This window comes from Bubalus bubalis, chromosome 3 (genome assembly GCF_019923935.1).
Source record: "Bubalus bubalis isolate 160015118507 breed Murrah chromosome 3, NDDB_SH_1, whole genome shotgun sequence".
NCBI classification, from domain to species: Eukaryota; Metazoa; Chordata; class Mammalia; order Artiodactyla; family Bovidae; genus Bubalus; species Bubalus bubalis.
Genome location: NC_059159.1, coordinates 100,609,287 through 100,625,851, shown reverse-complemented (window position 1 = coordinate 100,625,851; position 16,565 = coordinate 100,609,287). Strand labels below are relative to the sequence as shown.

The window sequence follows — 16,565 nt, the reverse complement described above, 5'->3', positions numbered from 1 at the left end:
GTTTTTATTCGCAGTTTGGTTGGTTAGCATCAGTGAGTATGGTGTCAGTATGTTATTTCTAAACACATTCAGACATAATACAATTGAGATTTCATTATGGATAGAATTGCCTGATGATTTAATAATCAGATATTGCTTCTTTGGAATATTTCTGAAGATTAAATTCTATAAGACTCTGTACATGCTAGATCACTCTTAATCTTTGTGTCCATGGATTGTTATTGGGTCAGAATCATTACAGAGCATCAGTGTTTTTATGTGAAGAAGCTGAAATAAAAAAAAACTTTCGACCAGATAAATAAAAGCTGTCTCTCAGTTGGAGGAGGATTAAGTCTTTAGTTACTTGCAGAAACAATAAAAAATATCTCTATTCTCTTTATCATTTTTTATTTGACTGTCTTCCCATAATCCTTGCTGTTTTCCACTTTAAAAGCTTTTCACTTGTGACGAAATCTTTCCTTCATTTCAGGCCCTTAAAAGCCGGTCTTCCACCTGTTTCCCCCACCGCTCACCCCCAGTCCAGGCTTTGTTGGAAGGAAAGTTTTTGCAAGGACTGGGAAACATTCTCCACCTTGGGGTGGTCCTGCTCACTCATCAACAGTCTGTGTGGCAGTCACGCATGAGATATACTTGTCTTCATGTCCATGATGAGAATGCTCTCACCATTTGTTTAGTTACATACTTCTCCCCACGACAGAAAGTGTGCCTTTGAGATGTGCACTATGGGTGTTGTCCTCGGGTGTGGGTGGGCTGCAGCGCTGCCGCAGGTACAGAAGTCACAGGCTGTGCCCCGCGCCCATGGGGCCACTCCTGCGGGCATTGTCTTACTTGCGGACGCCTCTAAGCGCCTGCGTCATCAGTGCACTTTCTCTCAGGTGGTTGTCTTAAGCCTGATTAAGCACTTTTATTTAAGTTGGAATGTTAGAAGGCAGAGGAGGAGCAGAATAGAGTCCTCCAAGACAGGGAAAGCTCTGACAGTTTAGGGCTGGTGATGGGAATTGTTGTTCTTTGGAGGCGGGTAATGTGAAATAGCAGGGCTGCAGGATTGGCTTATTCCCCCAGGATGGAGGCTGTAGTAGCTTCTAGCTTCTTTCTAATATTTGTGGAGAAGGAGAGGCGCCTTGCACCCTTTTCTGGGCTGAGGCTCTCCAGGTACTATTTGGTAGCTCACCAAAGGCACCACGTTCTTATCCAGTCTTTTGAGGATGGGACATTTTGTGGCTTCTGTGGGAAGTAGAATGGTGAGTGCTTGTCCACAGATGGTGAGACACCAGCCATTTAGAAGGGTTATTGGTGGCTTCAGTTTTTCATATGAAATATTGCCATTTCCCCTTCTACCTTGATGAAGGATGTGTGATGACAGTGTGCTTCTCGAGGAGCTTATTCTCCAATGATCATAATGTGACCTTGGACAGAGTAGCAGACTTTGGAATGACATTGATTCTTCCCAAGTTCATTTCTGATTCTGCCACTTGGGTAAATTACATCATTTTTGTGAGCTTCAATCTCTTCAACTGGAAAATGGAGATAATAAGAGTACCATTTAATAGGGCTATTATGAGGATGAAAAGAGATTATCTATATGAAGCGCTTTGCATAGTATAGGTAATATAATAATGCACTCTTCCTCCACAGTTCAACCTTTACTCTTTAGGCAATCATTTCCAAGTTGGACTAACATTTTTTTCTTTTTCTTTCAGTGTATTTGAGCATATTCTTATATGTGTATATATATATATGTATGTATGAAAAAGTATGTTTGCCAAATAGCTAATGTCTGCTTTTCGATTATGTGCACTACCCTTTCCACTGTTTTTCACTGTATGGAATTATGATGCTTGGTTAGTCTTAAAAAGAACTTGTTCTTTTCTGTCTCTATATCCTTCTTTTTAAAAAAAATCAGTTTATTTCATAGAGGCAGTAAATTAGCTTTATATTTTAGCTAATTGGGACTGACATGTTTCTAGAAACTATATAGAGGCATATTTAGGGTCCCATTTAATGGGAATAGGTACTTTTCAGCATGGCAAGAAAGGAGTTTTCCAGGTAGAGTAGGGAAGAACTCTAGATGGGATTCAGTGGAGCAATGAAGGTAGTTTCCTTATCCCACTGACAGCAGTCTTACTCTCTTCCCCCCAACTCTCCTTTATAGGGCTAGTGACAGTTGAGCAAAGTAAGTTTTATTTTATCACATGGTACAAGGAAATGCCTTATTTCCAAGCACAATTATAATTAATAAGATTCAGTGAGACTAGAAAAGGAGAGAATCAGGCTGTATTCTCACTTGGCTTGAAATGATGGAACTGGAACCATGTTGAACCCTGAAAAGCCATTCTCTGCCTGCCAGGTGGCAGCTGAATTGCTGCTCATTGCAATAGAACACCTGCTGGGATGTCGCAGGGGGCAGGGGTGATGAGCTACATTTTAGAATTGTTGGGAAGGACAATTGTTGGAACTTCCACACACACCATTTTAGCATTCCTGTAATGGTTACTGAGTGCAGTGTGTGCACATGTATTTATACAGTGTGTCTGTTATATGTTTCCAAATAGGTGCATACTTACATATTTATTTCTCCAACCAAGGTGGCTGAATGAATCAGTGAGTTACAGATTTGATACTCTAGTATTGAGCATACAAGTTTAAAAAAACATTGATAAATTTAGCTTCGCTATTCTTCCATAGCTCCTGGTGTGTTTTGTACGTTTTGGTGATTGTAGAAAAAAAAAATAAGCAGATTTCTTTAAAAGGAATGGACTGAATACATTTTTATCTTTGCTTTTAGGTTGATGGCTGATTGACCCAAGCTATTTTAATTATATTTGCAAATGCACTCATTCACACATACATACCTATATGTTGTAGATATATTTGAATAATTATTTGATGGAAATTTTACTGTTAAATGAAATAGTTAATTGAATGTTTTCCAAGTATAATGAAAGGACAATTTATTGAGTACAGTCAACTCTTTAGCAACAAGAATCCATAACATTCAGTGTGTGTTGCCAAAATTTTTATAGCTGTAACTTGAAAAATGTCAGTTGTGATACGTCCTGTTTTATAATTCCAGTAATGTGAATTTTTAAGTATTAAAATGTATTCAGTGCTATTATGAACACTTTTTTGAATAACATAAAGCAGACATCTTCAAATAAAATAAAACTTCTCTGCTTATGGGCTGAATGATTGGACTATTGGCAGAGGGTTATCTGTTTAGAAAAGTTTTAAAAGTCTCCTGAAAAACTATTAAAGAATTAAGTGAAGAATCTGGGGGCACTTCTTTAATACTAGTATAGCTTGGACATGATAACATTTTTTTTTGTCTTTTTTTAAATAGGAAATATATTTTAACTGTATTTGCAATTTGGGATGCCTTATAATTGGGAAATATTATATGTCCTCTACCCTGCAGATCACCCAGGAAGCTGGAGAATTTATGATCACTTTCCCATATGGCTACCATGCTGGTTTTAATCATGGTTTCAACTGTGCAGAATCTACAAATTTTGCTACTGTCAGATGGATTGACTATGGGAAAGTTGCTAAATTGGTAAGTTATGCTTCAAAATATAAAGCATAAATTAAACGTGTATTCTGGTTATTATAGTGGGAAAGCTAAGATCACATGCAGCATTTATTTTTCTCCTCAGTGATGTTGTGTGCCTGTGACCATAGTAATTTATTCGAGACAGATATGTTTATTTTACATAGGCTATGTTAATATTTGTAGCAACATTTTTTTGTTTTGAAATTAATGTGGAGCAGTTTACTTTGAGAGGTAATTTTATGCAACCGAGGCTTTCTTTCTTTCTTAAGGCCATCTTGTTTGTTTGTTTTTTTGTGAAATTTTCCAGTGGCTTCCTGTGATTCCACATTAGGTGGACTTGGCACCTTCCATGTTAAAAGTTCAGTCCATGGCTTCAAAAACAGCTATTTACAGAGGAAAGTGTCTGGTAAAATTGTAACAAGATGTTAAGGAAAGATGGTAAGAAGAAATGATTAAAACTGCCCTTAGCGCAAAAATGAATTTCTTGAAAGTAATAATATAGAACATACTTTAACAAGAAATATATCTTCATGTTAAATTTGGTACAAAAATTAGTGTCTCCTACTCAGTATATTTAATTTAGTTCACAAACTGCATTTTAATTCACAAGTAACGGGGTTAAATTTTATTAATTGCCCCCCTGCAGAGTTAAATAGAGGGCATTTTCAAAGTGACAGTAGCTTCTATTAGGTTACTTCGTTTCCTGTGGATTTTAAGGCAGAGGTGCATGCTGGCAGAGGGTGGGTTCTTAATGAAACTATGTGTTTTACAGAGTATGCAGAATTGCCCTATATTTAGTGGAAAATGGCACATAGAGTCTATGTGGCCTATTGTGGCCCCTGCATGGTCCAGGCAAATATTATTCATTCTACATGATAAAACTTCCGTGTGGAACCATTGAGTGAACGGGGACAGAAATATATTCAGGGAGGACAACTCTAGGTTTATTTTACATGCACATTTAGAAAATTGCATAATATTTTAAAATAAGAATATAGCCCTTTGGCAGCTCAAGCGTTTGAGTGAATTCATAACATAAAAGAAAGCTCCTGCTATTAGAAGACTTTCTCTGTTCTGAGTAATTTTTATTTATGAGGGGTAATTTAGAAAGGAGTAGAACTGAACTACTTCTTTAACATCCTTCTTATTACAATACACTTAATTTGAAAAAAAACAAACCAGAAAGCTCAGTGTATGTACCTTGGCCAGCTACTGCCGTTATTTTGCAGAAAAGTAATGCCTATGTCTACATCGAAACAGTGTCATAACCCTGAGGTTATAAAAAGGTATGCTATTTTATGGTTTGCATCTTTAATCATTGACATAATAAGTCAACTATCCCAGCTGTTCAGTCGCCAGCAAAATCAGTTTGTGCTTGTTTACTGTAGCTTTCAGTTTCATCATAGTTCTGAGTATTGGCTTCTCCCCAAGTCTAAAATATCCTGAGTGTGTTTCCACCTTTCCATGTGGACAAAGTAGGAGTGGAGTGTGACCACGTAAGAGAGGTTGATAGTGAACCTCTCTGAAGTCTCAGCTGATAAGCCCAGAGCTGTATGGGATTGTTTAGGAGGCAGAGCGCCATGGTGGGGGAGGCAGGGATCTGAGGCCCAGCTCTTCTTTTTGCTAACCAGAGAATATCAGGAAAGTCATGTCTTCTCCTTGTTTCTTTCTATAAACTAAAAGTACCTCTTTACCCCATAGATTTGTTGTGGGGCTGGGGGTGGAAAACTTAGGTATGTAGACAGCCACTCATGCTGTGTTGGTTTATATCATTCAGTGTAGTCAGAGGATATGACAAAATGTTCAGTGGCTATAATGCAGTGTTGGACAGTTAATTTAAAACTCGTCATAGTTGCATGTGTTGGAGATGATTTTATATGTTGTCTCCACCCTTTTCTTACTCTTGGTGAGGTGGTGCTACTCACCTTAATAATAATAATTATTAATTTTTTATTGGAACTGTAGCAAGTTTCCATAAAATTACCATAAAGTTAGTGGCTTAAAACAATACTCTTTTTACTGTTTTGTAGTCCAGTAGGTTATATGTTTAACATTGGTCTCACCAGCAAAATCAATGTTTTTGCAGGGCTGCTTTCCTTACTGGAGATTCTGGTGGAGAATCTACTTACCCAGTGGGATTGTTGGCTGTTAGTTCCTTGTGGTTGTAGGACTGAGTTCCTATTTCCTTGCTGTTGTCAGCCAGGTCTTTGCTCCTAGAGGCCTCTCTCAGGTCCCTTGCTGTGGTCCCAGAGGCCTCTCTCAGGTCCCTTGCTGTAGTCCCCTACATTTCAGAGCAAGCAATCCACAATATCCCTTTTGTCATAAAAGATAGCATATTCACAGATTGCAAGGTCTAGGATACGGATATCTTTGCTGTTAGGGGTGGGACCAAGTGGGGTGTGGGAGTGTGGGGGGCAGCATTCTGCCTACATCAGAGATTTTCAGTTAATAATTGACATGGTGATATATATTGATTTTTTTCAAGTCTGTTTCTATAGGCAACCTTACGGATTTACTGTGGTGTACGTATGGGTATGTGTATGAACGTGTAATTTCCTAAGATTAGAAAAATTTGTAAATTGGACATTTTTGTGTTTTGCTGGAGAAAAATATAATGTATAGAAATTAATTATGAATTGTATTCAAAGACAAATTTTAGCTTTGAGAATGACCACATTTGTTTGTCTTAATCCTTTGTGTTCTTTAATTCATTCTAAATGATAACTGTTTAAAAGAGTTATTTTTCACAAGTGATAGTTATACATTTAGGGGGATAATTTTTTAAAAAATGGTGTACTTTTTTGTAGTTGAAGCACTGGGAAATGACTGCTGCTTTACCTGTCACATGTTGATTTGACTATGTAAAAGCATCTGATAAAGCGTCTGGTGCAGCATTAATTAACATGGGGTAGAGTGAAGAATCTCAACTGATAATATTTTGTATATTACAAACCAATATTTCTGTTTCCATAACTTAGAAAAGGGCTGTTACAGGAGGTTATTTTTTAATTAAAAAAAAAATTTTGAAAAGATAACCCCAGGCTCACCAATAACATTGGTGGTCTTTGTTTAGCAGCCAACAAGCTTTGGTTAGGGACTTTTTAAGCCATTCAAGTGACTTAATATGGATGGGGAGAGAGTTCTGTTTTTTCAGGTAGAGCCTGTCTGTTGTATGCCAGGCACTGTGTATGTTTCTGTGAATTCATCCCTTGGAGGCTGAATTGTTTGATGGGAGCCAGAAGTGAGAGTAGTGTTGGCACTGCCGAGCATCCAGGACTGCTTCCTTTGCTCTTGGCTGCTTCACCGCTGGTGGCATCGCTGGAGCAGGATGGGAGATGGGGTTTCTGTGGATTTCCTTTGAATGTATTACTGATCTCTTGGTATGTGGTATTTGTTCATGAAACCTTCCCTCCATTTAAGGTATAGCTAACATTGACTAAAAAGAATATCCATCACAGTATTTGTGCTATTCCCAAATACTCATCTTCCAAATTCCAGCAGATTCTTTAACCTTTGATGTTCTCAACTAAATAATAATAATAGCAGCAATAATTATTATATGTGGATATTCCATTGCCTGTCAGTGTTTTCCCCATTTTTCAGCACTTAATTCAGATGGCCCTTTATTATAGTATCTACCCAAACTGCCTCATCTCTTATATAAGGCTTCTTTTGTGCATAGATTGTAGAACAGGTCTTCAGAAAATGGTGTGAGCAATGACAACAACTTAATTTCAGTATCCTTTAGAAATTTCTAAAATTTCTGCTAAAGCCACCAACTTTGGTATTCCTCTTGTTCCTATCTTTCCATCTCTTTTCAGGATCACTCAGCTCTTTTTTGCCTTGACCTGCCAAATATAGCAAACCAAATCCTGCATGATACTGCAGAAGAGAACAGCCTTGCCTTAAGAGGACCCACCTACCTAAGAAAGTGGTTCTGTAATTCTTACTCCTCATTTCATTTATCAGATTTAAGGTTTTCATTGAAAAAAAAGGAATGTTCTAGGTGGCCTTGTGCCCATATGCCTGGTATCAGGCAGAGTTCAGCTTTGGTGAGTGCCCTGCAAGTTTCTTCTCTGAAATAGGAATTGTGCTACACGCTTGTACAAAAGGAATTGTTTCTTTGTCTTCAAAGAGCTTTTATAATGAGCAGAAGGGCTTTTAATAAACCTCTTTTGCAGAGCTGTAATATGAGTGGAACATACCATCCAGTTATTTATTTTAGGCATCTTTCTAGCTTTGAATATCAGAGTAATCTAGAGTGAAATACTGTATACTTTTTTTTCTACTAGAGATTTTAAAATATCCGCCAGATTGCATAGCAGTTGAACTAAGATATTTGTGCATATTTGAGATGAATGTTTTCTGCTTCTGGAGCATTCTTTCTTTCTGGGGTGAGATGGAGTCCATGGTTACTTCTGCTCAGCAGCTGTGGTGGCATTCACAGGTCTGCTTCCTGGCTAGGTTGGATCAAAGAGCTGGCCTGCAGGTTGTATTTCATTTTTCCGTTTGGTGGGATGAAGTGCAGTTGTTTTGATGTTAGGTTTGATGGATTTGTTTGCCACTGCATTCATTAGCTTCACATCAAAAAACTGACAGGCTGTTAAATGAAACTTTGGCTTAGATTTTCAGCTTGACTGTTTGGAGACATTTGTGAGGATATTTTGTTTTTGTGTTGCAGCAGCCTCCAGCACTGTGATTGTCTCTAAGGGAAGAAAAGTTATTTACTGTACTGATTTTCTTGAGTTAAAAAGAATCATTGTCTGGGGGACAGTCATATCTAGGCTGCACCATCAGAAGCAGTGTATTTATGACAGTATGTGCAGTGTGAGAGACTTATCTACAGCACAGTAAATAACGTTATCTTCTTGGAAGGAAAGGTAATAGTTGGTGACTCTAGAATGATATCTCTTATTTTGCATTAATTTTACTTTAAGTGATAATCTATTAACATGATATGCCAGAAAGTTGAAAAATTGCACTACAAAGCTGGGAATGTTCTCTTATGAACTCCAAGAGAGTTACTTCACCATCTAACTTGAAAGCATTCTGACATTTGAATCCTCAAACTTGTTTTGAACGAGTTAAAGAGACGGTAGAATGTTGAAATTGATTTCTTTTTAATCTGAAAGGAATTTCAACTGTTAAATTGTCTTGCATATAAGAACCATGATATGGGTTTATCTTTTTTTATATTTCAATCTTTTCTAAAATTAAATTTGTTTTTTCCTAAATTAGGTAGCATTCATCCAAAAAAATCTTTAATCTTGGGGTGGTCTTTTTAAAAACAATCAGGAACCATTTTAACATTGAGTCTCAAGGTTATATTTTAATATGCCTTAGATCACAGAATACTAGTACAGTGACATTTCTCTATTCTTACAGCTTGTGAAGTAAAGTACATGTGGACTGTTGAACATTGCTCATTTAACAGTTCTTGGCATTCTAATTTTAGTGTCTGGTCTGTCACATAAAATATGAACTTTGAGAGCTAAGTGGTTTCATATTCTCCATTTTATCTTTTTACCTTCACTTGACTTCTGTTACTTGGGTCCTAGTGGTACAACACAGCAGTGCTGATGAGTGGTTGTCCTCTGCCTTTTTTTTTTTTTTTTTTTTTTTAAAAAACAAGAGTGTAAAGGGAAGAAGAGAAAATACCATATAGAGAAAAAGAAGCATATGAAGTCATGTCCTTAGGAGTTTGTACTCAAACTGGGAAGTTTGTATTTATGTATTTAGAAGAGATAGGGTTAGGTTCACATTATGTCCCCATTTTATTCTAATAAAGTATTGTTGGATTCATAAAATCTGAGGCGTCAAGTAGCATACCAGGAAGGCCAAGTGATTAATACAGATTGTGTCTGCAGGAGAGACGTTTGGGGTTTGAGTCCTCAGGGATGGGGAGCCTGATTTCATTTAGTGCTAATTTATTAATAATTTGCTAGATTATGGGATTTGAGTGGAACTAGGTATATAATTTCAGAGAAGGCAATGGCACCCCACTCCAGTACTCTTGCCTGGAAAATCCCATGGACGGAGAAGCCTGGTGGGCTGCAGTACATGGGGTTGCTACGAGTCGGACACGACTGAGCGACTTCACTTTCACTTTTCACTTTCATGCATTGGAGAAGGAAATAGCAACCCACTCCAGTGTTCTTGCCTGGAGAATCCCAGGGACGGGGGAGCTTGGTGGTCTGCTGTCTATGGGGTCGTACAGAGTCGGACACGACTGAAGTGACTTAGCAGCAGCAGCAGCAGGTATATAATTTATGATACTGGTGTCTAATCGCTAACTCGAAATCAAAGTAATATCTGTTTTTGAGGCTTTAGTTAACTCTATACCTTAAAAAGTAAGTTGACTTTTTGAATAACATATTCACTGTACTGAGAAAAATTAGTTTTTAAATCATTCTACTTTCATATGATTTGATAGTAGTAGGATTGGACATTGATTGTTCACAGTGTGCTAGACCTGATGTAGGGCACTTTATATATGTTACTTCTTGCCATCTGTGCTGGTCCAGAGATAATTGGATATCTTCTGTCCTCTACTGGGCTTCCCTAGTGGCTCAGTGGTAAAAGAATCCACCTGCAGTGCAGGAGATGCAGGAGACACGGGTTCAATCCCTAGGTTTCCCTAGGTTGGGAAAATCCCTGGGAGGAGGACATGGCAATCCAGTCCAGTATTCTTCCTGCGAAAATACTGTGGACAGAGGAGCCTGGCAGGCTACAATCCTTGGGGTCATAAAGAGTCAGACACAACTGAAGCAACTCAGCATGCACTGTCCTCTGCTAGCCCTCTTTCTCAAACCAAGGAGTTGGGATGATGCATAAAATGAGGATGGTGAGGCTGAGATTGGATGGAGAAGGTTGGCCCCCTAGTACCCTGTACCCTTCTGGACTCGTTTCATTGCATGTGGTGGATTATATAGGTGCCAGCCACATAGTGCTTTTTCTTTCTCAGTGAAAGAGCTAAGTGTGAATTTTCAGACTTCTTAAATAAGGCACGCCAACAAAGGTACTGTTCCCTTTCCTTCAAGATACTCATTCTTTGCTGACAGAACAAAGGCGACGTGTATATGCCCAGTTTGAAGTTTGTTGTGGGAATTTTGCCTCTGTGATCATTTGATATGACCTCTTTGAATCAAAAGAAAGCTTTAATGGAATTTCTCTGAGGTCAGTGGCTATAATTAGACTTAAATCTGTGGATCCGTAGTCTGTCCTCCCTCTGCTCTGAGCAAGATGATAGGAAACGTGAACACACCTCTCTTTGGAACTGCTTGTCAGAGCTGTAGCCCGAAAATTCTCATGGGGTCTGTAGCCCTGGAGCTCTCTCATGTCAGGACCCCTCCTCAAGCAGAAGGTTGAAAGTAGTGAAGGTAACAGCTGAATAGGGTGTTGATGTTTAAATATCAAAGGTAATAAAGAATGGGTGAAGAAACCCTTGATCTCTTAAGATTAAGAAACCCTTAATCTCTATTACTGTTTTAATAATTCCACACTTTGGCAATTATAAGAATCAGTGTTAGCCAATTTGAAGAGTAAGGGTATCCCCGTTTGGCAGATCCTGAAAACATCCGATACAATAAAGAAGCCCAGGGCTTGGTTCTCTCCTTCTTTCAGCCATGCCTAGTATTTTAAATTTACTCTGCTTTTATTCCCTACAAACTGTGCCTAGTAATATATTTTTTTGCCTCTTTTTAAAACAAGAAAGGTAACAACCAGAGTGTCTTCTGAACTGTCCAGATACTCTGGAGGGATGATTTCCAATGTGATAGCTTAGAGCACTGATTGATTCTCTGTGGCACTGTTTGTGAAAGTTAGTGCTCACAGCTAATTCTGTCCATTATTTTTGTTTTTCATTTGTATTGATCTGTTTGCATTTTTCCAAGTGCTGTCCTTAAGTGAGAACAATGTCAATATTTGTATGGCTCTTGCTTATAATGCTGAGTGTAGTTTTTATGATTGCCTTATGTCTCCCTTATTGATATTTTGATTTTTATCATACTTGAGTATGACAAATGAATAAGTAGTTGAGTAAAGGAAGTTTCAACTTCATGTTGTAGTGTCATTAAACATACGAGGAAATGAAATGTTAATCTTGGGGAGTGTCTTTTTGTAATCATAAATAACAAGTATTTGTGTTGAATAGGGGGCGAGGATTATATGTATGTATTTTACCATTATTGCTGTTATTTTGTAGTCTTTTTGGAAAAGGCTAGAAAAACATATTAAGGATGAAAAATTTAGCATGCTTAATGTTTCATTTGAAATATCGAAGTTAGTCTTATAAAATTAATTATATCTTGCATTTCCCTTCAAGATGCTTCATGAGAAATAAAGCTCAAGTAGTTACTGAGGTTCCATGGTCTGCTTAGTATTTGGGTCACTCAAGGGATGACACAGGGTGATGGAGGTGGTTGATGCTCCAGAGAGTTAACAGACTGTCTTGAGTCCCTTTCAGGTTGCATGTCATTCTGCTGAGCTTCATTTTCCTCGTGTACTAGGGAAGCACTGTTGTGCAGCGGTAAAGGCGGGTAAGTTCAAGGGTTGGCCAGGCTCTGACTTGAATTCTTCCTTTTCCTTTTACTAACTGTGTGATTGGAGCAAGTACTTAATTGACCTCCTTGAGGACGACAGAGGATGAGATGGTTGGATGGCATCACTGACTCGATGGACATGAGTTTGGGTAAACTCTGGGAGTTGGTGATGGACAGAGAGGCCTGGCATGCTGTGGTCTATGGGGTTGCAAAGAGTTAGACGTGACTGAGCGACTGAACTGAACTGAATGTTAAAAATACCTTTTCCCCATATGTAAAATGGCGATTATAGCTTCTTTAGAGTTGTGCTGAAGAATAACTGAAGTTAAATCTATAAGGAGTCTTGCACAGTTGTGGTGGGGACTGGAGAGATGTGTGGTGGGTTAGGTTGTGCTTCCTCTGCATCTTTCTTTCAGAATTCCAGTTTGGGGAACTGACCTTTGCTCAGAGGTGGGCCTGGCAGGTCTAAGAGAACTCCCACTTCCTTTTCCAGTGATGATGGATCAGATTAGTGGGCCGATCTTGGCCACATAGAAAGGAGGGTATGGTTAGTGGAACCATAGAGGAAAACTCCAGCTTGCCCTCAGAGAGTAACAGGAGGCTTGTCTCTCTAGAAGAGGACAAGGAAGCACTGCGTCGCCAGCCTGTGATCATAAGGGGACCAGACCTAGCTTAAAGCCCATGCTTTGGACACAGAGACCAGATTAGAGATCAAAAGTATTCTGTTCAAATTCAAAGCCTGGAGAAAGGCCAGTGTTTTATTTTTCATAACTCTGTCAGAAATACAAGTGTTCATTGCTCCATTTCCAGAGTATTTCTTGCCTAGCTAACAGTGTTTTGGTGGCTAATTTGAGTGCAAGCTAGCAAAAACCCAACCCAATCACGTAGGCCTGTATTAGAATTCTGGTTCTATGTGGGGTGCTTGGATAACCTGTCTCTGTAGCCATAGTTTCCTTCCTGTAAAGAAGGCTTTAACTGGTACCTCACCAGGATGGGGGCCACAGGGGGGTCAGGCAACTAGCAGCATGCTTCTCTCACTGAGTACATTTTGAAAAAGCCATTCCTCATGGGCCATTTCTAAGTCAGGGAACTCCTTGACACTGTTTGGGGAAGCCTAGTGGAGTTCAGGCCCGAGGTGCTCAGCAGCAGTGGCTATGGGGATAGTATTTGCAGCAGACGTGCTCACAGCAGGCCGGGCAGATGGATTGCTTTATATATTACCACTGAATTCTCACATCCATTCACTTTTACTTTCTGCCAAACTGAGGGCATCTGAAAAGAAAGTGACATCAACTGATAGTATTTGGGGCTCTGTAGGCCAGATTGCTGGGAGGAGGAATTTGAAGGAGCTGTTGCTTATGTGTTCACAGACGTACTGTGGCTCTCGGGCTCTGTGTTGAATTTGAAAGACCATGTGTTATAAATCCTTGGAAAGAAAACCGTCATGAATGTTGTAGATTTCTATGCTAAGTTTGACTCCAGTTCACATGTGGCTTTTACATACTTCCTACATACTTGAATTAAGATAAAAGAATAGGTTGTTTCCAGCAGTATTCTACATTTTCATAAACTGTATTTTTTATGGCTTAAAAATAATTTTCAGTGTTTCTTGTATTCCCAGTTCTCAGGAGTGTATATTCTGTCCTTTAATTTTAAGCATTAATTAACATAAAATTGGACGATTCTGATGATTGTTGAAATAGTGTGAGAACCTGTTTCTTTGAAAATTGAAAAATCGTTCAGACTTCAGTAGTATTCCACATAATAGTGAAAGATTTCTTTTTCTTATCATATTAGTAAAGACCAAAGGACAATTCTCATTACTCATGAGAATGTACTTGTTAGAGTGAGCACTCTGCTTTGTGCTGGCTGTGGTATGACTGCGATATGCATCCTGAAAAGCAGGTAGGTGGTGTGTATCAGTAACCCTTAATGTCTTTAAGCCCTTTGAGCCATTTCTTACACTGCTAAGAAATAATTGGAAAAAGTACATTTACAAAGACAAAAGTACACTTACTGAGGTGCTTGTTACAGTGCTAGATTTATCAGCAAAAATTGAATTATAACTAATATGTCCAATGATAGGGAAATCATTGAGAAAATTATGATGTGCCCATGTACTAAAATCCTTTCACAGAAAATTATTTGAAAGGAAATCACGATGGCTCTTAAGTATGTTACCGCTTGTTGAAATGTATTAAAAATTAATATATGTCCATGGCTAAAAAAATTAAAGCACAGAAAAATATGTAAGGCACCCTTTTCAGTCCCTTCCTTAAAGGTAAAACCTTTTTAAACAACTTCTTATGTATACTTTCAAAACTATTAGCGTATGTCTGTATCTTTTAAAAAATCTACACAGAATTAATATTGTTCACATTGTTTTTCAATGTCTTATTTTTTTTTTTAACATCTTTCCTTTTAATGCATCTTTCATTTATGGTAAGTAAAACATTTTTAGAGTATAGATTTTTACTAGAAACATCTCTCTTATCCCAGTAGAGTATGACAGGTGGTTGCCATGGATTTTTTCTGAGGGTCTCCATAGAACCACAGTAGTACGTAAGAGTTCATTGCACAGATCTTGTTAACAAGTTAGGACTTAGAAAACAAACACCTTAGTTCACTGCTGTGTTTCTCTTCCCCCCACACCGAGCAGATGGCTAGGTGGACCTGGTGCACTCACACGTTTCCAGTCCTGTCTTTGTTGACAGGCCCTGCATTCACCAGCATCTCAGCTTATTCCACCACAGTTGATACTGGAAGATAGTTAATGCCATCGTAATTTCTGTTTTACTGAATGACAGCATTTCTAACCGTGTCCTCATATTTGAAGGTTTGGATTGGTTAAATAAATTTTAATAAGTTCCTTTAGAATTGCATTTCTCTGTCCTCATAAAGGATTAGCCCAGTGAATTTGGAAGACATGACAGAAAAAAGTAACAGAATGACTTTTGTCAACAGTTCTGTGATAATGGGAAATTGAAATAGGAATGGCACAAAGAGGGGATAAAACCCAGCCTGGTTGCTCAGTACAGATACAGGCAAGAAGGGCTACATAAAAGAAGAAAATGCCAACTGCAATAATCATAAAGGATACTCTAGATTTAAAACACGTACATGAAGTAAGACAATCAGGAAATTATTGCCCATTGTTGCAAGAGAGCAGATGGTGCTTAAAATATCCCTTAATTTTATGTCATTCTTAAAATCAAACAACCAAAGAGCATATACCATCTATGTTTAAAAAGTTAACTTGCAAACTTTTCTGTTTTGGGAGGATGCTAGAGTAGAACTGAAAAAGAATAAAAACAGCATTACGCTGCCAGTAAAGAAACAAATTGGAGGCTGTCTTTGCAGGAGATTGAAGGCATAGATGAAAGATTTACCAAGAAAGTGGTGTTCCAAACCCTGCTCAACTTCTGTGTGAAACTCTTCTCTGTTACATATTTTCCTCCTCATTGGTTCTAGAAAGTGACTTGATGGTAAATGTTTAAGTTCTGAAGTGTCTAGATTGTATCTCTAAAACCACATCCATTTAGGTACATGGTCATAATTTTTGAAAAGTGTAGCTTCATGCTTTAGTATTTCACATTTGATTAGAGAAAATTTTAGAAAAGTTTTTTGAATGTTGATACTATTTACACTCAGGACCTTCCAAATTACAGCTGGATCCTAGATCCTAAAACATTTAGTTTGAATAAGCATGGCTAAGACCTCTTAATAGATAAACTGCTGATCTCAGATTTGTGCAAAGGTTTACACTATAGCAGTGTGTCTTAAAACGCATTTCTGTAGTGTAGGTGCCTTATGATCAATTCATGGTACTTTTTTCCTCAGTTACTACACAGATATATTTGCTGGTGCTATTGCGAGGGACTGTGTCTGTGGCAAAGTCAAGTCAGTCTGTGATGTCCTCGGCCAATCGGGGCTGGACTGAGAAGTGTTGGTGCTGAACACAGATTCCTTTACAGGTCCCGTTAGCACTTTACTGTTTGTTCTTATTGGTGATCTCACCTGGTAGACGGAGAAGGCAGTGGTACCCCACTCCAGGACTCTTGCCTGGAAAATCCCATGGACGGAGGAGCCTGGTGGGCTGCAGTCCATGGGGTCGCTAAGGGTCGGACATGACTGAGCAACTTCACTTTCACTTTTCACTTTCTTGCATTGGAGGAGGAAATAGCAACCCAATCCAGTATTCTTGCCTGAAGAATCCCGGGGAGGGGGGGTGCCTGGTGGGCTGCTGTCTATGGGGTCATACAGAGTCAGACACGACTGAAGCGACTTAGCAGCAGCAGCACCTGGTAGAGCACCCTAGGTGAACATGGAGACAGGGAATTGGAAACTCAGGCCCGTATTTCTAGAAGGATCTGCTCTTTGAGTTGTGCAGCGGAGAATCTGAAGTCCATCCTCAGTCACTGAGTAACTGATGTAGCTACTTACCAGGAAAATTGGGGTGATGCAATTCACTGTGT

General features: G+C 38.7%; 1 protein-coding gene across 10 annotated transcripts in view; it reads left to right on the top strand.

Annotated features, from left to right (window-relative positions):
• Positions 1–16,565, top strand: part of KDM4C (lysine demethylase 4C) — a 407,208-nt gene that overhangs the window by 109,515 nt on the left and 281,128 nt on the right. For 9 of the 10 annotated variants that reach the window (XM_025281534.3, XM_044939894.2, XM_006076447.4 and 6 more), the window contains one exon: positions 3,416–3,553. In XM_025281534.3, coding sequence (XP_025137319.3) covers positions 3,416–3,553 — 138 coding nt within the window. Of the gene's footprint in view, positions 1–3,415; positions 3,554–3,857; positions 5,781–5,813; positions 9,634–16,565 lie in introns of those variants that run through there. The other variant, XR_006549875.2, reaches the window with a different exon arrangement.